Source organism: Dendrobates tinctorius, unplaced genomic scaffold (genome assembly GCF_039654945.1).
Source record: "Dendrobates tinctorius isolate UK_male_01 unplaced genomic scaffold, ASM3965494v1 ptg000111l, whole genome shotgun sequence".
NCBI lineage: Eukaryota > Metazoa > Chordata > Amphibia > Anura > Dendrobatidae > Dendrobates > Dendrobates tinctorius.
Genome location: NW_027361779.1, coordinates 10,812,814 through 10,832,213, shown reverse-complemented (window position 1 = coordinate 10,832,213; position 19,400 = coordinate 10,812,814). Strand labels below are relative to the sequence as shown.

The following is a 19,400-nucleotide window of genomic DNA, read 5'->3' as shown; positions in this document are numbered from 1 at the left end:
CCGGGTTATTACTGTCTAGTGCTGTAGGTAACGTGACGGCGGGCGGGAATTTCCGGGGCGCTCCCCTCCCTCTGTAGCAGGACGTTTCCGCCCGGTGGAGGTGACACCAGTGACCGGCATCATGTCTGCTTGGCTCGGGCGCTTGTGTGTGGCAGTGAGTGCTGTGAACAGAGCTGGCACCGTGCAGAGAGCAGCAGCAGCTCGCCAGGGTGAGATCTCCTGTATCACTTCTACTGGTATGTGCCAGTACTGAGCACGAAGCCCCGGCTCCTCTTTCCCGCCGGCCAGCAAGCCCCCGGCTCCTCTTTCCCGCCGGCCAGCAAGCCCCCGGCTCCTCTATCCCGCCGGCCAGAAAAAGCCCCCGGCTCCTCTTTCCCGCCGGCCAGAAAAAGCCCCCGGCTCCTCTATCCCGCCGGCCAGAAAAAGCCCCCGGCTCCTCTATCCCGCCGGCCAGAAAAAGCCCCCGGCTCCTCTATCCCGCCGGCCAGAAAAAGCCCCCGGCTCCTCTATCCCGCCGGCCAGAAAAAGCCCCCGGCTCCTCTATCCCGCCGGCCAGAAAAAGCCCCCGGCTCCTCTATCCCGCCGGCCAGAAAAAGCCCCCGGCTCCTCTATCCCGCCGGCCAGAAAAAGCCCCCGGCTCCTCTTTCCCGCCGGCCAGAAAGCCCCCGGCTCCTCTTTCCCGCCGGCCAGCAAGCCCCCGGCTCCTCTTTCCCACCGGCCAGCAAGCCCCGGCGCCGGCTCCTCTTTCCCACCGGCCAGCAAGCCCCGGCTCCTCTTTCCCGCCGGCCAGAAAGCCCCCGGCTCCTCTTTCCCGCCGGCCAGAAAGCCCCCGGCTCCTCTATCCCGCCGGCCAGAAAAAGCCCCCGGCTCCTCTATCCCGCCGGCCAGAAAAAGCCCCCGGCTCCTCTTTCCCGCCGGCCAGCAAGCCCCGGCTCCTCTTTCCCGCCGGCCAGAAAAAGCCCCCGGCTCCTCTTTCCCGCCGGCCAGCAAGCCCCGGCGCCGGCTCCTCTTTCCCACCGGCCAGCAAGCCCCGGCTCCTCTTTCCCGCCGGCCAGAAAGCCCCCGGCTCCTCTTTCCCGCCGGCCAGAAAGCCCCCGGCTCCTCTATCCCGCCGGCCAGAAAAAGCCCCCGGCTCCTCTATCCCGCCGGCCAGAAAAAGCCCCCGGCTCCTCTTTCCCGCCGGCCAGCAAGCCCCGGCTCCTCTTTCCCGCCGGCCAGAAAAAGCCCCCGGCTCCTCTTTCCCGCCGGCCAGAAAAAGCCCCCGGCTCCTCTATCCCGCCGGCCAGAAAAAGCCCCCGGCTCCTCTATCCCGCCGGCCAGAAAAAGCCCCCGGCTCCTCTTTCCCGCCGGCCAGAAAAAGCCCCCGGCTCCTCTATCCCGCCGGCCAGAAAAAGCCCCCGGCTCCTCTATCCCGCCGGCCAGAAAAAGCCCCCGGCTCCTCTATCCCGCCGGCCAGAAAAAGCCCCCGGCTCCTCTATCCCGCCGGCCAGAAAAAGCCCCCGGCTCCTCTATCCCGCCGGCCAGAAAAAGCCCCCGGCTCCTCTATCCCGCCGGCCAGAAAAAGCCCCCGGCTCCTCTATCCCGCCGGCCAGAAAAAGCCCCCGGCTCCTCTATCCCGCCGGCCAGAAAAAGCCCCCGGCTCCTCTATCCCGCCGGCCAGAAAGCCCTTTCCATTGCTCATTGACCTCCCGGATGTTATCATGAGAGGCTCCTGGATTTTTCTCTACTGATGGTCTCATGCTCATGGCTTTTATTGCATGTATTCCAGAAATGGCACCTGAAGAAATCTATGGGCTCCATGTGCCCCCAATTATGTATAACTGTAAGGCTACTTTCACATTTCATTTTTTTTGCATCAGGCACGATGCAGAGAAATTTGTATAAACTGAATCCAGCGCCGCTTGCCACCGGATCTGGCTTTTCTCCCATAGACTTTCATTATCGCCGCATTGCACCGGATGGCCATGCGTCGCATCCGACTTTTGTCGGATGCCGCAAAAAGTGTCTTGTCCGGCGCCTGGAAAAATTTCTCTCTCCCCTCTCTCTCGTCAGCGTTTTCACATTACAATATTTTATTGGTATCAATGCCCAAGGCTAATGTATTTATTACACTATTCCACAGTACATCATAACAGAATGGAGGATATGGCGCATAAAGGCCCAGAGACGCCAGAAACGCATCAGTCATTGTATCATGTGGATCATAAGTCTTTACTCTTCTTTAATATGGATTTCCAATAAAGGCAAATTGGTTTTTCAGAAGTATGGATGGGCCGTGTCCTCCCTTCTCCTATGATGTTTTGAGTTGAATGTCCACAACCGGATGGCACCTATGTTCTCTACGGATCAGTGCTGCTTGAAAAGGATTATTCCAGAAATTGTAAGACCTATTTTTTATTTTGTACATTTGTTAGTATGTACTCCAAAAGGTTTAAACCCCTTGATGTGAAGGTTGACTTATGTATGAATGCTTTTCTGCTTAAAAGTTGCATATTCTAGACAGCTCATAGGTTTAAAAAGGTGTGGAACATCTCGAACGGTACATGTCAGGGGTGTCCCCCTCTCCCCCTGCTCTGTGTGACGTTAGGGGTGTCCCCCTCTCCCCCTGCTCTGTGTGACGTTAGGGGTGTCCCCCTCTCCCCCTGCTCTGTGTTACGTCAGGGGTGTCCCCCTCTCCCCCTGCTCTGTGTTACGTCAGGGGTGTCCCCCTCTCCCCCTGCTCTGTGTTACGTCAGGGGTGTCCCCCTCTCCCCCTGGTCTGTGTGACGTCAGGGGTGTCCCCCTCTCCCCCTGGTCTGTGTGACGTCAGGGGTGTCCCCCTCTCCCCCTGGTCTGTGTGACGTTAGGGGTGTCCCCCTCTCCCCCTGCTCTGTGTGACGTCGGGGGGTGTCCCCCCCCCTCCCCCTGCTCTGTGTGACGTCGGGGGGTGTCCCCCCCCCTCCCCCTGCTCTGTGTGACGTCGGGGGGTGTCCCCCCCCCTCCCCCTGCTCTGTGTGACGTCGGGGGGTGTCCCCCTCTCCCCCTGCTCTGTGTGACGTCGAGGGGTGTCCCCCTCTCCCCCTGCTCTGTGTGACGTCAGGGGTGTCCCCCTCTCCCCCTGCTCTGTGTGACGTTATACAGTGCCGTGTAACGTGATACATTAGTCTCTTTTCAAAAAAAAATAAAAAATACACACTTAAAATGCAGAAAAGTTGCAATTCTCACAAAACCTCAGCGTAACACATTGCTCCCCTGCGCTTCTCTATCATTGGCGAGTGTATATCATGCTTAAAAAGTTGTGCTGCGGTGATTTTTGCCAAATTTGTCATTACAGAAGCACTCCCAATAACTTTTTAAGTGAGCTAAACCTGTATAGCTGTGTGCACACGATGCAGATTTGCAGCGGTTCCGCAGCGGATTTTACCGCGCAGAAACGTTGCATTTCTGCATTGTGATGTACAGTAGCCTTAGGCTATGTGCCCACACTAGCGTTTTTAAACGCTCAGGAAAAGGATCCCCTTTCCAGAAATCGCGCGTCTTTTTCCGCGCGTCTTTTTCCGCGCGTCTTTTTCCGCGCGTTTTTTGACGCGTTTTTTGACACGCAATTTCTGGGATCATTGGGGATGGCTAAAAACGCTCAGCAATGCGGAAATTAATGAGCATGCTGCGTTTTTAGCCGCTAAGCGATTCCTGAGCGGTTAAAAACGCATGCATTGGCACAGAAAGCCAAAAACGCATGCTAATTAATTGGATGCATCTTTTAAGCGTTTCTGCGGCGTCTGAGCAGGCTCAAACGCTGCGGAAACGCTTAAAAAAAACGCATCGTGTGCACACAGCCTTAAAATCAATGTTAAAAAAAAAACGCTGTGCAGACGCTGCGGATTTTTCCACGGTACAAAATCCGCAGCATGTTACTTCTTTTGTGAGGTTTTCCACCTCCCCAGTCACCAAATCCGCAGGGGGAAAACCGCGATGGAAAACCGCATGAAAACCGCGGGAAAAATGGAAGAAATCCACAGGAAAAATGCAGGTCATTTGACCTGCGGATTTCTTCCATTCTGCGCGGAAAAATCCGCAGGGCCAAAAAGTCCGTCTGCACTCAGCCTATATGTCACGATCACTGTCTTCTTCTGTGTCCGGTGCCACTTTTGTCCTCACTTATGTGACTTTTATTCCAACTCTCCAGCCTTTGGCAGCTTTACTCATCAAGTTGCCGACCATTGATCAGGCACTCGCTGAGTCTCTGCGCCACTCCAAGAAGAGGCTGCACTGGTGGCGGGGAGCGTAATATTGTGCCCCCATAGACTTTGGCGCTCAGGGTAACATCCCCTTTAGGTCGCTGCACCCTTGCCACTTACTGATTTGCATTAGCCCGTGTGTAGGCCATTACACGGCCACTGATAATTGGCTACCTCAGACTATGTCAGATAAACATTTCCGAAAATGTTTGTTTTGCATCTAGATCACGGTGTATATTAATCTCTGCTCTTTATTTTGTGTCCTACGTCACAGCCTGGAGTCCACCATTGCTTGCAGTCCGCAGCTTTTCTGTCAGCTCTGGCACAACCATCAACTATGAAGAACTGAAAAACTTGCTGAAAAAGGATGGCGTTGTACACATAGATGTTCGCGAGCCATGGGAAATTAAAGAATATGGCGTTATTAAGGGATCAATCAACATCCCATGTAAGTACGGTCACTTAAAGAGTAGGCCATGCACGCTCATCATAGCACCAGCATCTATGGTTTTTCCAGCTTCAGTCGGGCCTGATGAACCGTGACAATGGGGAATCTATAAGTCTCCTTTATCTTGCCAACCTCCACTGTAAGGCAGGAGTCATTCAGGACTATTGTAGGGCCTTGTAGATGCTCTGTTTATATCGTGTTTGGTCCATGCATATATTGTCACTTTTTTAACCATTGTTAGTCACACTGGGTAGGTGTTATTTAATATTTAAGGTTAAAAGTTGTGTATTAAGGGTATATATGTTGACTCTGTTGTGTACCCAATGTGAAGTCCTTTGGGCAATGTTCCTTACTTCTACAGCGCTGGCACAATGCAATTGACGCCAAGCACCAAAAAATGACACAGGAGCTGCGCCCCAGTCATCCACAGTTGTCAGATGGAACATACAGCTCCGCTAAGTGTACGATTCAGAGAGAAATGTATTTTATGGTACCATTGAAAGAAAAAATAATTTGGCAAGAAATGGCCCTCATGTGGTGACCTAAAAATAAGGAAGGTAATGGTACAGGAATAAATGTGTCCTTAAAAGGTTCTGTGTCCTCAAATCTGACTTTAGATAAGTATCGCTCTCCTTCCATAGACATGAAGTTTCAGCTCAGCCGATCTTTCACGTCTTTTCAAGGAGGAGAGGGCCGCTATCAGGGATGAGTCGGGGCGTTCATTACATGGCCATCCAGTATCGGCACTTCAGCCGACTTTAATTAAAATGGTTATATATATTAAGCTTCGTCAGCCCCCACCTAAACATAATTTTATTTTTCTAGCACAAAAATATTCTGCAGCACTTTACATTACAGAGGGGACTTGTACAATAAAGATATTTCAGAGTAACATCTAATTCAGATACCAGGAGGAGTGCGGGTCCTGCCCCCAAGCTACAATCTATGAGGGGGGACACAAAACTTATAAGGGAAACCGTGCAGTATTGTACGGTCCGTCTATCAGCATCATAAAATGTGTATTCACATGAACCGGGCAGTGTGTGTACTAGTACAGACACAGAGGGATAATAAGTGCATGGAGGGTGTGAGCAGATGCTACAAAGGGCCAGATTCTGAGGGAGATGTTGTAAGGGCATACAAGGAATAGTTATATTAGTGAGGTGAGGCGATAGGCCAGTCTAAAGAAATGTGTTTTTAGGGCATGCTTAAAATTGAACGTGCTGATATTGGACAACTATCCATATCCTAATAGCGGTGGTTCAACACACAGCACTCCCACAATCTGCATTCTTCAGCCTTGATGCCGGCTGGATATAAACAGTGTTTGGAGCCGGACCAGCGCTGTTCACTGTATATTTAGTGGTGCTGAGCGGGATTGTGGAGTCGGTAAGCCAAACCTCTGACCCCTCAGTTTCCCTGACCCCCCCACAGGAATGGTCACTACTGAGCATGTATATAAAGTGCAGCACAGAGTCATCTCACCTCCGACTCCACAGCCCGGCCTCACTACTAAGCAAGCATGTACATAAAGTGCAGCACAGATTCATCTCACCTCCGACCCCACAGCGCTGGTCACTACTGAGCATGTACATAAAGTGCAGCACAGATTCATCTCACCTCCGACCCCACAGCACTGGTCACTACTGAGCATGTACATAAAGTGCAGCACAGATTCATCTCGCCTCCGACCCCACAGCGCTGGTCACTACTGAGCATGTACATAAAGTGCAGCACAGATTCATCTCACCTCCGACCCCACAGCGCTGGTCACTACTGAGCATGTACATAAAGTGCAGCACAGATTCATCTCACCTCTGACCCCACAGCACTGGTCACTACTGAGCATGTACATAAAGTGCAGCACAGATTCATCTCACCTCTGACCCCACAGCACTGGTCACTACTGAGCATGTACATAAAGTGCAGCACAGATTCATCTCACCTCCGACCCCACAGCACTGGTCACTACTGAGCATGTACATAAAGTGCAGCACAGATTCATCTCACCTCCGACCCCACAGCGCTGGTCACTACTGAGCATGTACATAAAGTGCAGCACAGATTCATCTCACCTCCGACCCCACAGCACTGGTCACTACTGAGCATGTACATAAAGTGCAGCACAGATTCATCTCACCTCCGACCCCACAGCACTGGTCACTACTGAGCATGTACATAAAGTGCAGCACAGATTCATCTCACCTCCGACCCCACAGCGCTGGTCACTACTGAGCATGTACATAAAGTGCAGCACAGATTCATCTCACCTCCGACCCCACAGCACTGGTCACTACTGAGCATGTACATAAAGTGCAGCACAGATTCATCTCACCTCCGACCCCACAGCACTGGTCACTACTGAGCATGTACATAAAGTGCAGCTCAAATTCATCTCACCTCCGACCCCACAGCCCGGCCTCACTACTGAGCATGTACATAAAGTGCAGCACAGATTCATCTCACCTCCGACCCCACAGTACTGGTAACTACTGAGCATGTACATAAAGTGCAGCACAGATTCATCTCCCCTCCGACCCCACAGCACTGGTCACTACTGAGCATGTACATAAAGTGCAGCACAGATTCATCTCACCTCCGACCCCACAGCACTGGTCACTACTGAGCATGTACATAAAGTGCAGCACAGATTCATCTCGCCTCCGACCCCACAGCGCTGGTCACTACTGAGCATGTGCATAAAGTGCAGCACAGATTCATCTCACCTCCGACCCCACAGCCCTGGTCACTACTGAGCATGTGCATAAAGTGCAGCTCAAATTCATCTCACCTCCGACCCCACAGCCCAGCCTCACTACTGAGCATGTACATAAAGTGCAGCACAGATTCATCTCACCTCCGACTCCACAGCACTGGTCACTACTGAGCATGTACATAAAGTGCAGCACAGATTCATCTCACCTCCCACCCCACAGCACTGGTCACTACTGAGCATGTGCATAAAGTGCAGCACAGATTCATCTCACCTCCCACCCCACAGCACTGGTCACTACTGAGCATGTGCATAAAGTGCAGCACAGATTCATCTCACCTCCGACCCCACAGCGCTGGTCACTACTGAGCATGTACATAAGCACTGCACTTCTTGCTGCCGATAGTCGGCAGGGGTGGTCACTAACCTTGGCAATGTGCGCTACATTATAAGTCACATTTCCTCTGTTCTTGGGAACAGATTTTTAATAAGAGGTAAATTGCAAAGTTGCTGCTTCTTCCAACCTGTTGACTACTTGTCTCATCTCTATGCTGATAGTAATGATTACCTTTCACTATTTTTGTTTGTTTAGTGGGAGATCTAGGGGCCGCACTTCAAATGACTCCAGAGGATTTTGAGAAGAAATATGTAAAGAAGTTGCCAGAGAAATCCAACACCTTGGTGTTTTCTTGTCTTGCTGGTATTCGGAGTGGAAAAGCTTTAGGTGTAGCAACTTCACTTGGTTACAATCGGTAAGCAGTTCTTCCAGCGGCAAAAAAAAGCTTTGTGTGAAATTCCACAAAACACCTGAATAGCTAGAACTAAGCGTTATTACGTGTTTATCATCTGGGCAACACAAAGTGCTGGTGCTGCTCACCCGTGTAATGCCTGCCTTTCACTGAGTGCTAGTGCAAGGTTTAGGTGGCACAATTGTGCAATTAAACATTTCATGATGGAGGCCATTTCTGTTTTTTCCTCATCCTCTTCCCTTCTGCTGATGCTTTCTATTTTTTGTCCATATAGATATACAAGTCTTGGTTTTTGCTGAACGAGTTGTACTTTTGAATTACACCACTCTTTTTACCACATAATGTACTGGAAAATGGAAAAGAAAATTCCAAGTGAGAAAAATCCGTGAAAACAATGCAATTCTGGGAATTGTAGATACGGTGTACGTTGTGTGGTAAAAATGACCTCACTATATGATTGTGCTCATCAGTACGATTACAGCGATACCCAACATGTCCAGTATTTTTATTTTGGTTCTCGCCACCCGCAATTGTTAGAAGGTACATGGGCGAGCTGTTGCTGTAGTTTTGATAAAAATCACTGTTTTATCAGCAGGACATTATCAGTAGAGGACTAGTAAACCTGCTGCCAGGTAGTACTCCATACTCACGTGCTCTATAATCCTGTCTAAACCTTCTGGGATCTTTCTGCATACACTCGGGATTCAGAGAACTGGTAGATCTTCAGCAGATAAAAGTATTTTATAAAATTTTATAAATTTATAAAAATGACAGCAAGCAACCCAGTAAGGGACACATTACCGGAACCAGAATCTTACCCCTCCCCCACATTGTTTCTCTCAGTTGAGAAATTTGCAATTTTACAGAGAATTTGTCAATAGGTTTTTTACTATGTAATTTGAGAGCAGTGTGGTGTAGGGGCTGAGACTCTGATTCCAGCGATGTCACTTACTGGGCTTCTTGCTGTCATTTTGATACAATCACTGTTTTCTCTACTGTAGATCTAGCAGTGCTCAGAATGCCAAGCCCACCCACACTCCCGATTTGGCAGCTTTCTGTGTACTCTATACATTGACAGAAAACTGCTAATCAGTGGGTGAGCTACACACAGCAGTTGACTAGGAGGCAGGACACAACTAGTCCTATAGTGATAATATGCTGCTGAGACACTGGTTGTATTGAAACAACAACACCCCCACCACTGATTAGCAGCTTTCTGAGCACTGCTAGATCTACAGTAGAGAAAACGCTGATATCAAAATGATAGCAAACATCCCAGTAAGGGACCCATCACTGGAATCAGGCTCTCAGCTCCTACATTAAGCTGCTTTCAGATTATCTTTATTAAAAATAAAAAAAATTGCTAAAGCCCTGATTCAACGGCGTTTCATAAATCCGTGTTAATGAGGAGCAGGCAGGAATAAGAGGTGTCTAATTCATTAAGAGACGTATACCATTTAATGAATTTGCTGCATCTTATCAGTGGCGTGCAGCTCTCCAGAAATGTTACTCCAGTCAGTAGTAACTTCATGTTTTTCTCCAGTTTTCTGGCATAAACACTTTGATGAATGGGTCATTCCATGTCAAGTGGACCAGTTTTGAAAATCGTCCCCACTCAACCACCTCCGATTTTGCTGAAAATTTATAAGAATGTGCATGTATGTTTGAAAAGAGGTTCTGTAAATTTTTAGGGCCAGATCTCAAATACATTGGGCACTGTTGACCTTTCACTGGAGGTTCCACCAAGCCTGCGGCTTCAGCTAAGAGGATTTTGCAATCTTTGGCACATAGCCTTTAGAGTTCTATACTGGCTATGATGCTGAAATTTGGCATACTAGCTCAACTTTTGCTGCTAAACACAAAAAAATTGTTACGCGTCGCATAAAATTTATGCCAAACTTTGCCCATATATAACTCAAGACCAAAAACCAATAGTAACTGGTGCTTTGCCCTGTACACCAAACATCTACATGACTTTGCATTGCTGCAATATCACGGTCAAAGCATATGTATTTGTGGAATTATTCACACCCACATATGATGAAAAACGTTAAAAAAAAAAACCAGAATTTTACCTATTTTTAGGTCAAATTTCTCAAAAAGGGTACCCCTAAAATATATTAATTCTGATATGATTAGAAAGAGCACATTTTTCTCTACAAGGATCATTGTTTTTTTTGTTTTTTTTTTTGGAGTCTCAGTTTAAGAAAAGAAAAATGCCACTGAACATGGTGTTATTGATACGCAATGAATGGTAACTGCACTATTCAAACCCTTGCGTTGGTTCATGGTGGTTATACCACAACCAATTCCCTAAGAATTGGTATTATAATCCTATTAAGAATTGTAATAATGCTGTCTTTCGAGAATTGGCAGCCCCATCGCCTAGGAGCCGTGGCCGATAGCTGTGCAAGGCCAGCCGCGGGCGGTCTCTTTATCGCAAGTTCCGAAGCCTGAGGGTGGGTGTCTTTGCCTAGGATCCCAAGCCTAATATTGGGTATCTTTTGTTGGTTCCCAAGCCATAATGTTCAGTCTAAGTGGTCTGGAATTGTTGCTGTATTGTCGGCCCATTGCTGTTGCAGCTGGTGCTGGAATTATTGCAATGATTGACTGCTCGGGAATCCAGCATGTATCATTTCTCACAGGCCAGTGAAAGAAGCTAGCTGGTCCATGAGGATGCATAAAATTTATTAATGCATCATGGTCGTCGACTGAAATTTCAGAAATATTTCCAATCCACCAGTTCCTATCGTAAATGCAGGCAATGTATTGCCCTGGCTGGAGGTTTGCAATTGGCACAAAATGCATTTCTGATCTGACAGATCTATCTACATGGGCAATGAAAGATGATGGGTCATTTGACACCCTTGAAATGCGAATCTTTTGTCATCAATTGGCACAAACTGGTGATTTTCTCTTGTTCCAGCAATTGTATGTCCATCTTTGAACCTTTCCTCTTGAACTACCCGTATTTTGTCAATTTTTTTTTTCTTTTGGAACAAAAAAAACTTGATTCCATGCAGTTGCTCGTTGCAAAAGTTGAATAAATCCACCGGGGTCAGTATTTGGTTTTCAGTTGGGCGTTGAAAACTGGCACAAGCTGCCAACCTCTTTGCTGTCCCTCCAATCCCATCATAGGGCGACTTTCCATGACTGGAACCAAAAAAATTCCATTCGGCGCTGATATTGAAATCAGCATTGTGGTGGCACAAGTTGAGAAAATTTTTGTACTGGGCTGCAGATCCATCGCTGAAGTAGTGGATATGACGAATCCCATAGATGAGAGTCTTGAGATACTCCACAATTACTGTTAAGAAAGTGTGGACTGCAACTGTGTCATGTCATGAGCAATCACTGATTATGCACAAGCTGATGTTCTGCGCAGCTTCACCATTTAGCTCCTTGAAGTAAATTACAAATGGGTGTACTGTAGCTTGACTATTTTCCCAGTGGAAACCTTGAATGGCATCTTGAACAATAAATGAGTAATTTTCAGCAAAGTCCATAAGGATCACAAGCTCTCCAGGTCTCAGATTTTCCTTCAACGATTTCAGATAGCAACTTTGATGCTTGGCGATGTAGTGATGGCCAGGGCTGTGGAGTCGGAGTCGTGGAGTCAGAGTTAGTTTTGGTCGGAGTCGGTAGAAATGTACCGACTCCGACTCCAGCTTTAAAAAAAATGTATTAATATTTCATAATTGAACTTTCATATGAATTTTATAAATGTTACTCAAATATATATATATGTTCTATCAAACTATGAACAACAGTGATAAGCAGTTCTGCTGGAGATAGAGACATTTCTTACTTCTTGTGTGTCACTGTTCTCCACTGCCCTTATCTAATCTTATACTTGGTTAACCTCATGCTGCCCCAACCCCCCTACTTACAATGTATGAAACTGAAAGTGAAAATGTGTTGCAAATTCTTAGTAGTAAAGCTCCTCCTCTAGACTAGATCATACTAGGTGTGCGTCTTCCAAGCATCTCACAGCTGCCTGCTACTCAGAAGAGGAAGACTGTAAGAAGTATTATCCTTTCAACAAACTTTGCATCAATTAACTGTGAGTACATGAGGAATAATAACAGTATTACTGACCACTATATCAGTTGTACGACCTGGCAATAATTTTGTACAATTGTTTTCAGGAAAAACAATTGTCATTTTGATTGTGAATGCAGAATTAAAAACCTGAGTGTCAAAGAAGCATCACATTAAATCAGCTGTATTTGAACATTTCACCATCACTCAAGATAGAAAACATTATGTCTGTCAGTGTATGACAAATGATCCAGACGAAAACAAATGCTGTGAAGCCAAGATGAGTGCATATTCAGGCAAAGATAAAAATGCTCCTACCAGAGCTTCTAATCTAAAGAGACATTTACAGCGCTTTCATCCAGAAGTACTGAAAGCAGTGGATGAGAAAGACTGCATCCAAACCAATGAACCAGTGCCCAGCTCTTCCAGCCAAACAAAGGAGCAGAGAACTTTGCAGCCATCAGTTGCAAGATATTTTGTCAGTGACAAAGTTACTGTGACAATGACAGTAGATACATTTAAAAAAACAGATCATAGAGCTTGTTGTAAAGGATAGTGTGCCTATTTCATTATTTTCACGACCAGCTTTTATGTGTCTGAATGGGGAAATGGCCCGCAAGCTTGGTGTTTCTCTGGAGAGAGAGAGTATTAGAAAATTAGTAATCGAAGAAGCTTTTAAACAAAAGGAAGAACTTAAAAAAACTCTCAAGGGACGCTTTCTGTTTCTTAAAATGGATGCCTGCACACGTCAGAGTGAACTATTTTGCCATCAATGTCCGATTTGTTTGTGACAAAAATGAAATAGTTACCAAGACATTGGCAGTAAAAGACACCAAAGCTCATCACACCAGTGAGTTTCTCCAGGTCTTGGTGGAAAAGGTTCTGCAAGACTATGAACTTAAAAAAGAGCAAGTTCTTTCTGTCGTAACTGACAATGCTTCAAATATGATAAGTACTATTAAGCTAATGAATGAGAGTAATGATGGTGACCAGCAGCTAGAAGAACATTCTGGGTCCACAGACACAGAAATGTTTGAAATAGAGGAACACAGTATTGTAACTGAGGAGCAAACTGAAGTTGCTTCAGATGAACAGCAACATGAAAGTTTAGATCTTGTTGAAACTGTGTCAATATGTTCTTTCATTCATCACATGCGCTGTGTTGTGCATACGCTACAGCTGGCTATAAGAGACAGTCTGCAAGAAGGACATGCTGCTGCACTGATTGGCAAGGTGAGAAAATTGGCTACTGTTGCCAGAACCCCTAAAGTTGACTCAATTTTGAAGAGACGTGCTGGAAAAGGGGCAATTATTGATCAAGCCACACGATGGGGCAGTACTTAATGATTCAGCGCTTGGTTGAACTGAAAACCTTTCTTGTAGACATGGCTAACCCTCAACTGACGCTAAATGAAAGTCAGTGGAATCAGGTGACTGAGCTGGAAAAATTGCTAGCGCACCCATTTACAGTGACTAAAAAATTACAAGCAGAGGACTTAACTCCAGGTATTTTCTTAAAGGAGTGGAAGAACCTGATGTTTCGCCTGTCCCAAAGAGGAAGGTTAATTGCAAGTGGCATTGCTACATCAATGAAACGGAGAGAGGAGCTACTATTACAAAATAACATTCTTTTGGCAGCTGTTTATGTAGACCCAATGCATCGGATTCTTCTAGATGATCAACAGCTAAGTAAAGGAAAAGAAGCTCTGTTTGAAATAGCAGTAAGGATGAAAGGGTTGCAGAACAGTCAGGAGGAACAAGAAGAATTTGGTCGTCCTGCCACATCTTCACCCTCATCATCAACTGATGAAGAATTTAATTTCGAAAAATATTTGGATCACAAGGACCGTGCAAAGCGTTCCCGCATAGAAGAAGAGTCATCCCCATCAAGGAACACAGCCAGTACATTTCAGCAGAATTTTTCATGTGCACTAAAAGAAATTGAGAAATTTGACCGTTCATCAAAAATAACAGTGCAACAAGCGATTCCTCTGTATCCTGACATTGTCAGAGATGTTGCCCGAGTGGTTACTGCTTTGCCACCAACACAAGTTAGTGTAGAGAGGTTGTTCTCTGCTCTCAAAATAATTAGATCAGATTTGAGGGCATCCATGAAGTAGGATCTGACAGAGGCAATACTTTTTCTGAGGACAAATTTATAGATTTCTTCTTATTAACTGCATAAAAGTGTTTATTGCATATTTACTTACAGTTTAGAAAAGTTTATAAAAGTTATTTGCTATATTCTAATTGTATTCTAATAAATGTAGTTTTTGCTCTAAGTGGTCTGATTACTTATATGATGGTGAGAAACTGAATAAGCACGATGTTTAATATTTTACAACAGTAAATTTGTTGTTATGAATTGGCCATTTATGAAGGAGCCGAAGTCGGAGTCGGAGCCTGATAAAATCCAGGAGTCGGAGTCGCAACTGTGGCTTACCGACTCCACAGCCCTGGTGATGGCTGCAAAGTTTAGAAATTTTCAAAACCAATTCTTCAATGAAATCTTCTATAGTCAGTTGTTTGGTATCAAGCGTGTCTCGATCAGTGTGAATCCATTATTTGAACTCAATAATATCTTCAGGGTCACTGTTGACAAACACATTGACTAGAAATTCTTTTAAAACTTCAGGACCCAGGCATTTATCACAACGGCCAAGCATACAGTCCTTGGATTCAATTCCACAGACCATTTTGCATATGAGCTCTTTGTAGTCATCATTGATTGGGCATGCTGCAAGCATTAGTTTGACATTTTGGTGAAGTGTACACACACAAACGGAATGTGTTCCAGCAGATCCAACGGTTACGCACCACTCTGGCCAAAGCTCACAAAACTTGGAAAATCCAATTTCAGGGCCATTCCGATCCCAATAGGCAACAAACATTTCCCTCATGTTGCTAGGTAATAGTCGCTTTTGCATCTGCTTTTTTTTCTCCTGCTATTCGCACTGATACATAGTCTTTTTTACCAGGGCACATTCGACTGAATTCATCATCCTCAAAAAATGCCTGCACCTTTTTCTTCACTTGCTCAGAAACTTTCTTGCCACGCTTGGTTCTAGGTAAGGCTAATATCTTTCGAGCTTGTTTGACCATTCGTTCAGAGACACCGAATTCGTCTGATATAGCCTTAATGGACCAACTTTTAGGTGCCAATGTCAAGATTTGGACCTTTTCTGTCCGACTGGACACCTGCAGCTTTTGCTTCAAATCTGCCAAAAGGTGATTGTAATCCAGACACATTTTGCACTGTGCTGTTTTTGTTTGCTCAATGTCTTTCGGCTCAAGCCCTCCAATTGAAGCAATCTTGCTAGAAAATGCATTTTGTGCCTGGCTTATCTTTCTCCTTGCATATCCAAGTGAATCCCGCTGGCTTACCCGTGGATATTTCAGAGGAGAGATGCCATTGGATGTTAAGCTTGAATTTAGACTTTCAGGAGAACATTCCATTCCATCTGGATATGATTCAGAGGAAACTGGATCAGCTGACTTTTTTCCTGTTAGCAAATTCTTTTCGACATGATGCACACATCTTCTGGCCAGGCTTCACATCATTCTTTGTAAATTCATTCAACTGGTCAGCTGCTAACAAATTGATAAGCTCGCAAATTCTTTTTGGTGTTATGACCTTTCTTCCCAAAAGGATTGCAACACGATTTTTGCAAATGCTCATATTTGGTCAAGACTGAAGCTTCATGGTGTAAACAGATTTGTGAATGTTCGTCAAAATTTAGTCCCACTCGTCGACGCAGCAATTTCTGTTCATCCAATCCAAAGTTTGTAAACCATTTCAACTCATCCTTGCTATGGGTGAATGTCTTAAGGTGGCACTTCGAATTGTTCGCAAGGCCGATAGAGCACTGGGCTGATTCTTCATCAATTTCATTCTCCATCGCTAAAAAATAAATATATGCATTAAAATGTAACAATAGTCAATAACTTTTCATAAATAAAAAGGTTCATAGGTTTTTGATTATAATAGACATTGCTAGCAACAATACAACTCTGTAACATGTGATAAGAATCTGAAAATCAAACACAAAATCAATGCATTACGCGCATAAATAACACCATGTTCAGTGGCATTTTTCTTTTCTTAAACAGAGACTCCAAAAAAAAAAACAATGATCCTTGTAGAGAAAAATGTGCTCTTTATAATGATATCAGAATTAATATATTTTAGGGATACCCTTTTTGAGAAATTTGACCTAAAAATTGGAAAAATTTGGATTTTTAACGTTTTTCATCATATGTGGGTGTGAATAATTCCACAAATACATATGCTTTGACCGTGATATTGCAGCAATGCAAAGTCATGTAGATGTTTGGTGTACAGGGCAAAGCACCAGTTACTATTGGTTTTTGGTCTTGAGTTATATATGGGCAAAGTGTGGCATAAATTTTATGCGACGCATTTTACAAGCTACTTTGACACAAAATTGCGGCCGAAATATTGTTTTGTCATAGCCGGTAATAATTTTATCGTGTTTACCAGCAAAAGTTGAGCTAGTATGCCAAATTTCAGCATCATAGCCAGTATAGAACTCTAATGGCTATGTGCCAAAGATTGCAAAATCCTCTTAGCTGAAGCCGCAGGCTTGGTGGAACCTCCAGGGAAAGGTCAACAGTGCCCAATGTATTTGAGATCTGGCCCTAAAAATTTACAGAACCTCTTTTCAAACATACATGTACATCCTTATACATTTTCAGCAAAATCGGAGAAGGTCGAGTGGGGACCACTGGTCCACTTGACACGGAATGACCCGAATCGGAGCTCAAGTGTTTTATAATATAAATGGCACGTTCCAGTTCCTCGTATGATTTCTTACAAAATCTTTTTTTTTTTTTCAGTGTTCATCACTATACGGGAGGCTTTAATGATTGGACAAGGCACGAGATGCCAGAAAAACAATCCTGAACTTTCTTACTTCAGCTATGTCCGCAGTAGAATGTATGATGGCATACAGAGCAAGTGTGAAATATTACACTTTAAGGTTGATTGCTCACTTCATGCAATTCCAGGAGTAGACTTTATAGAAATCTTTTCTCAATAGGAAATGGAACATGTACAGAAGATACGGGTTTGTGAGACTTTCCGAATGGATTATTTAGATGGCTCTTTAATTTTTTTGAGTGATTTGCAGATGCTATTTAAAAAATGGCATCAGATCCCAGCAGGGAAGTGCAGGGGAAGGGAAATCTTGTTAGCAAAGTGTATTTATGGTAAGAGGTTCTCTGCGTTATCCTGATGAGATCTTGCCCTGTTTTTGACTCTAATCGTACTGTCACACTTAGCGATTCACCAGCGATCCCGACCAGTGATATGACGCGGTCAGGATCGCTGGTGCATCGCTAAGTGGTCGCTAGTGAGCTGCCACACAGGCAGATCTCACCAGCGACATCGCTTGGGACGGGGGTCGCTACTTACCTGTCACACCAGGTGATCCTGACGTCCTCCCGCCCGCGTCCACGCGTCACTCGTCTCCACAGCAGGAAGCTGACTATGAGAAATGGCCCAGGACGTTCTCGCGAGATCAGCGATAACCAGCGGGGGAGCGGTCGGAGGTAAGTATCAGACATAGCGATATCGCTAGCAATATCGCTGTAACGTCACACTAAGCGATATCGCTATAACAAAACCAGTGACGTTATAGCGATATCACTTAGTGTGACAGGCCCTTTAATTTAGGGCTCCTACAACAATCTGAAGTCTGAATAAAGTCATAATCTGGAATACAAGAATCAGTTTACATCAGTTTGTCATTACCAATTATGTGGAATTCTGCCAATATAGAAGGAGTTTTTGGAACATTCAGAAAAATATGACTTCCTGCTTGCAATTATTATATATGTGAGCATCTATAGGACAACAATCTGGCCAGGTAATGTGGTGAACATAGCGGGACACGTTTTATCAAAAGACAGCGCTGATAACTACTGTGTGGCACCTCTGCGATCATCACATCGCATGGACAGATTTGTATCCGCTGAAAGTAAATTATAAAAATACATAATGGTTATATATACTAAAATTAAAAAAACTTCTTTAATGGTGCCTTTACACACAGCGTCTTACGAAACAAATGCATTTAAAGTGACCTGACTGTTTGCTAGAAAACGAGAATATAAAACGCAGTAATTATAAGGCATTTTTTTTTTCACTTATATTTTTCAGTGATGGTGCCCTTTTTTGGGGGGGGGTCAAAACTGCATCATGCCCATTTTCTGCCATTTTTTTACATTGACAAAGTCAAGTGATGTTAGGAGGAATCTTGGATTCATATGATGTAGAAATCACATGATTTGTAATGTTAAAAAATGCATCTGAAATAAGATCACCAAATTGAAATCCACAAAAAATAGTAAAAACAGCAAGGTCCAAGACTTTCTCCATTTATTAATTTTTTTTAATTATTTAGTCATGCCATGAATTTCACACACAAGCCTTTTTTCCTAATCATTACATTGGTAACATGTTTTTTTTTTTTTTCTTGTATTTTTTACGTTCTCTAAATAAACCTATAAGGGCGAATAGCTACAAATGGCCATCTTGCTTAATTTAAATAAGAAGCGCGTTACAAAACATTTTGTTTTTCTTTCCATATACACTCTGGTGTAACATTGGGCAGCAGCGTTTTTGAATGAATCTGTACCTCTGGGATAAACCCATGTGTCAGCCAGTGAGACCCTGAGCAGGTGCTATTCTAATCCGTGTTTGTTGGTTAGACTCCACTGTACAAGTCAATGAGGATCTGTGAAACTTTGCTTCCATGTCTTTTGGCTCTGTTGCTTTCTCATAAATATATATAAAATAAATAAAAAAACCTTCCAGAGGGTCTTTTTGTTGGTTTGGTAATAACACCTCTCTGCACTGAAAAAATAAACGAATAAGAAAAAAACTGATGCAACTGGGATGACACCTGGGGGGAAAAAAACGGTCCATTTCTCAGTGATGGTAAAATTAACGAGGATTTGTGGAAGTAGCCTAAGTAAAGAGTGAAAACTAAGAATTTATTTTTTTTTTTTATATATATATATATATATATATATATATATATATATATATATATATATATATTCTTTATTTAAGAATGCGGTTATAGAAATATTATCAGAATACAAGTCAATATAATCAACATTCAAATTGTCTTTAATGAGGGAAATCAGGGAAGGAATGGGAGAAGAGGTGGGAAGGGGAAACATGGATTCAGGTAAAATTGGGAAGG

General features: G+C 44.5%; 1 protein-coding gene across 2 annotated transcripts; it reads left to right on the top strand.

The window, feature by feature from the left end:
- The first annotated feature begins 2 nt into the window (after positions 1–2).
- On the top strand, positions 3–19,010 carry LOC141100829 (thiosulfate sulfurtransferase/rhodanese-like domain-containing protein 3). 2 transcript variants are annotated; one of them, XM_073589510.1, is made up of 4 exons: positions 3–209; positions 4,492–4,665; positions 7,971–8,130; positions 17,026–19,010. In XM_073589510.1, the coding sequence occupies exons 1-4, from the start codon at positions 122–124 to the stop codon at positions 17,090–17,092; spliced, it is 489 nt and encodes a 162-aa protein (XP_073445611.1). In that variant the 5' UTR covers positions 3–121; the 3' UTR covers positions 17,093–19,010. The 2 variants fall into 2 exon arrangements, with proteins under 2 accessions (XP_073445611.1, XP_073445610.1); XM_073589509.1 differs by having other exon boundaries at positions 3–236.
- Positions 19,011–19,400: the final 390 nt, after the last annotated feature.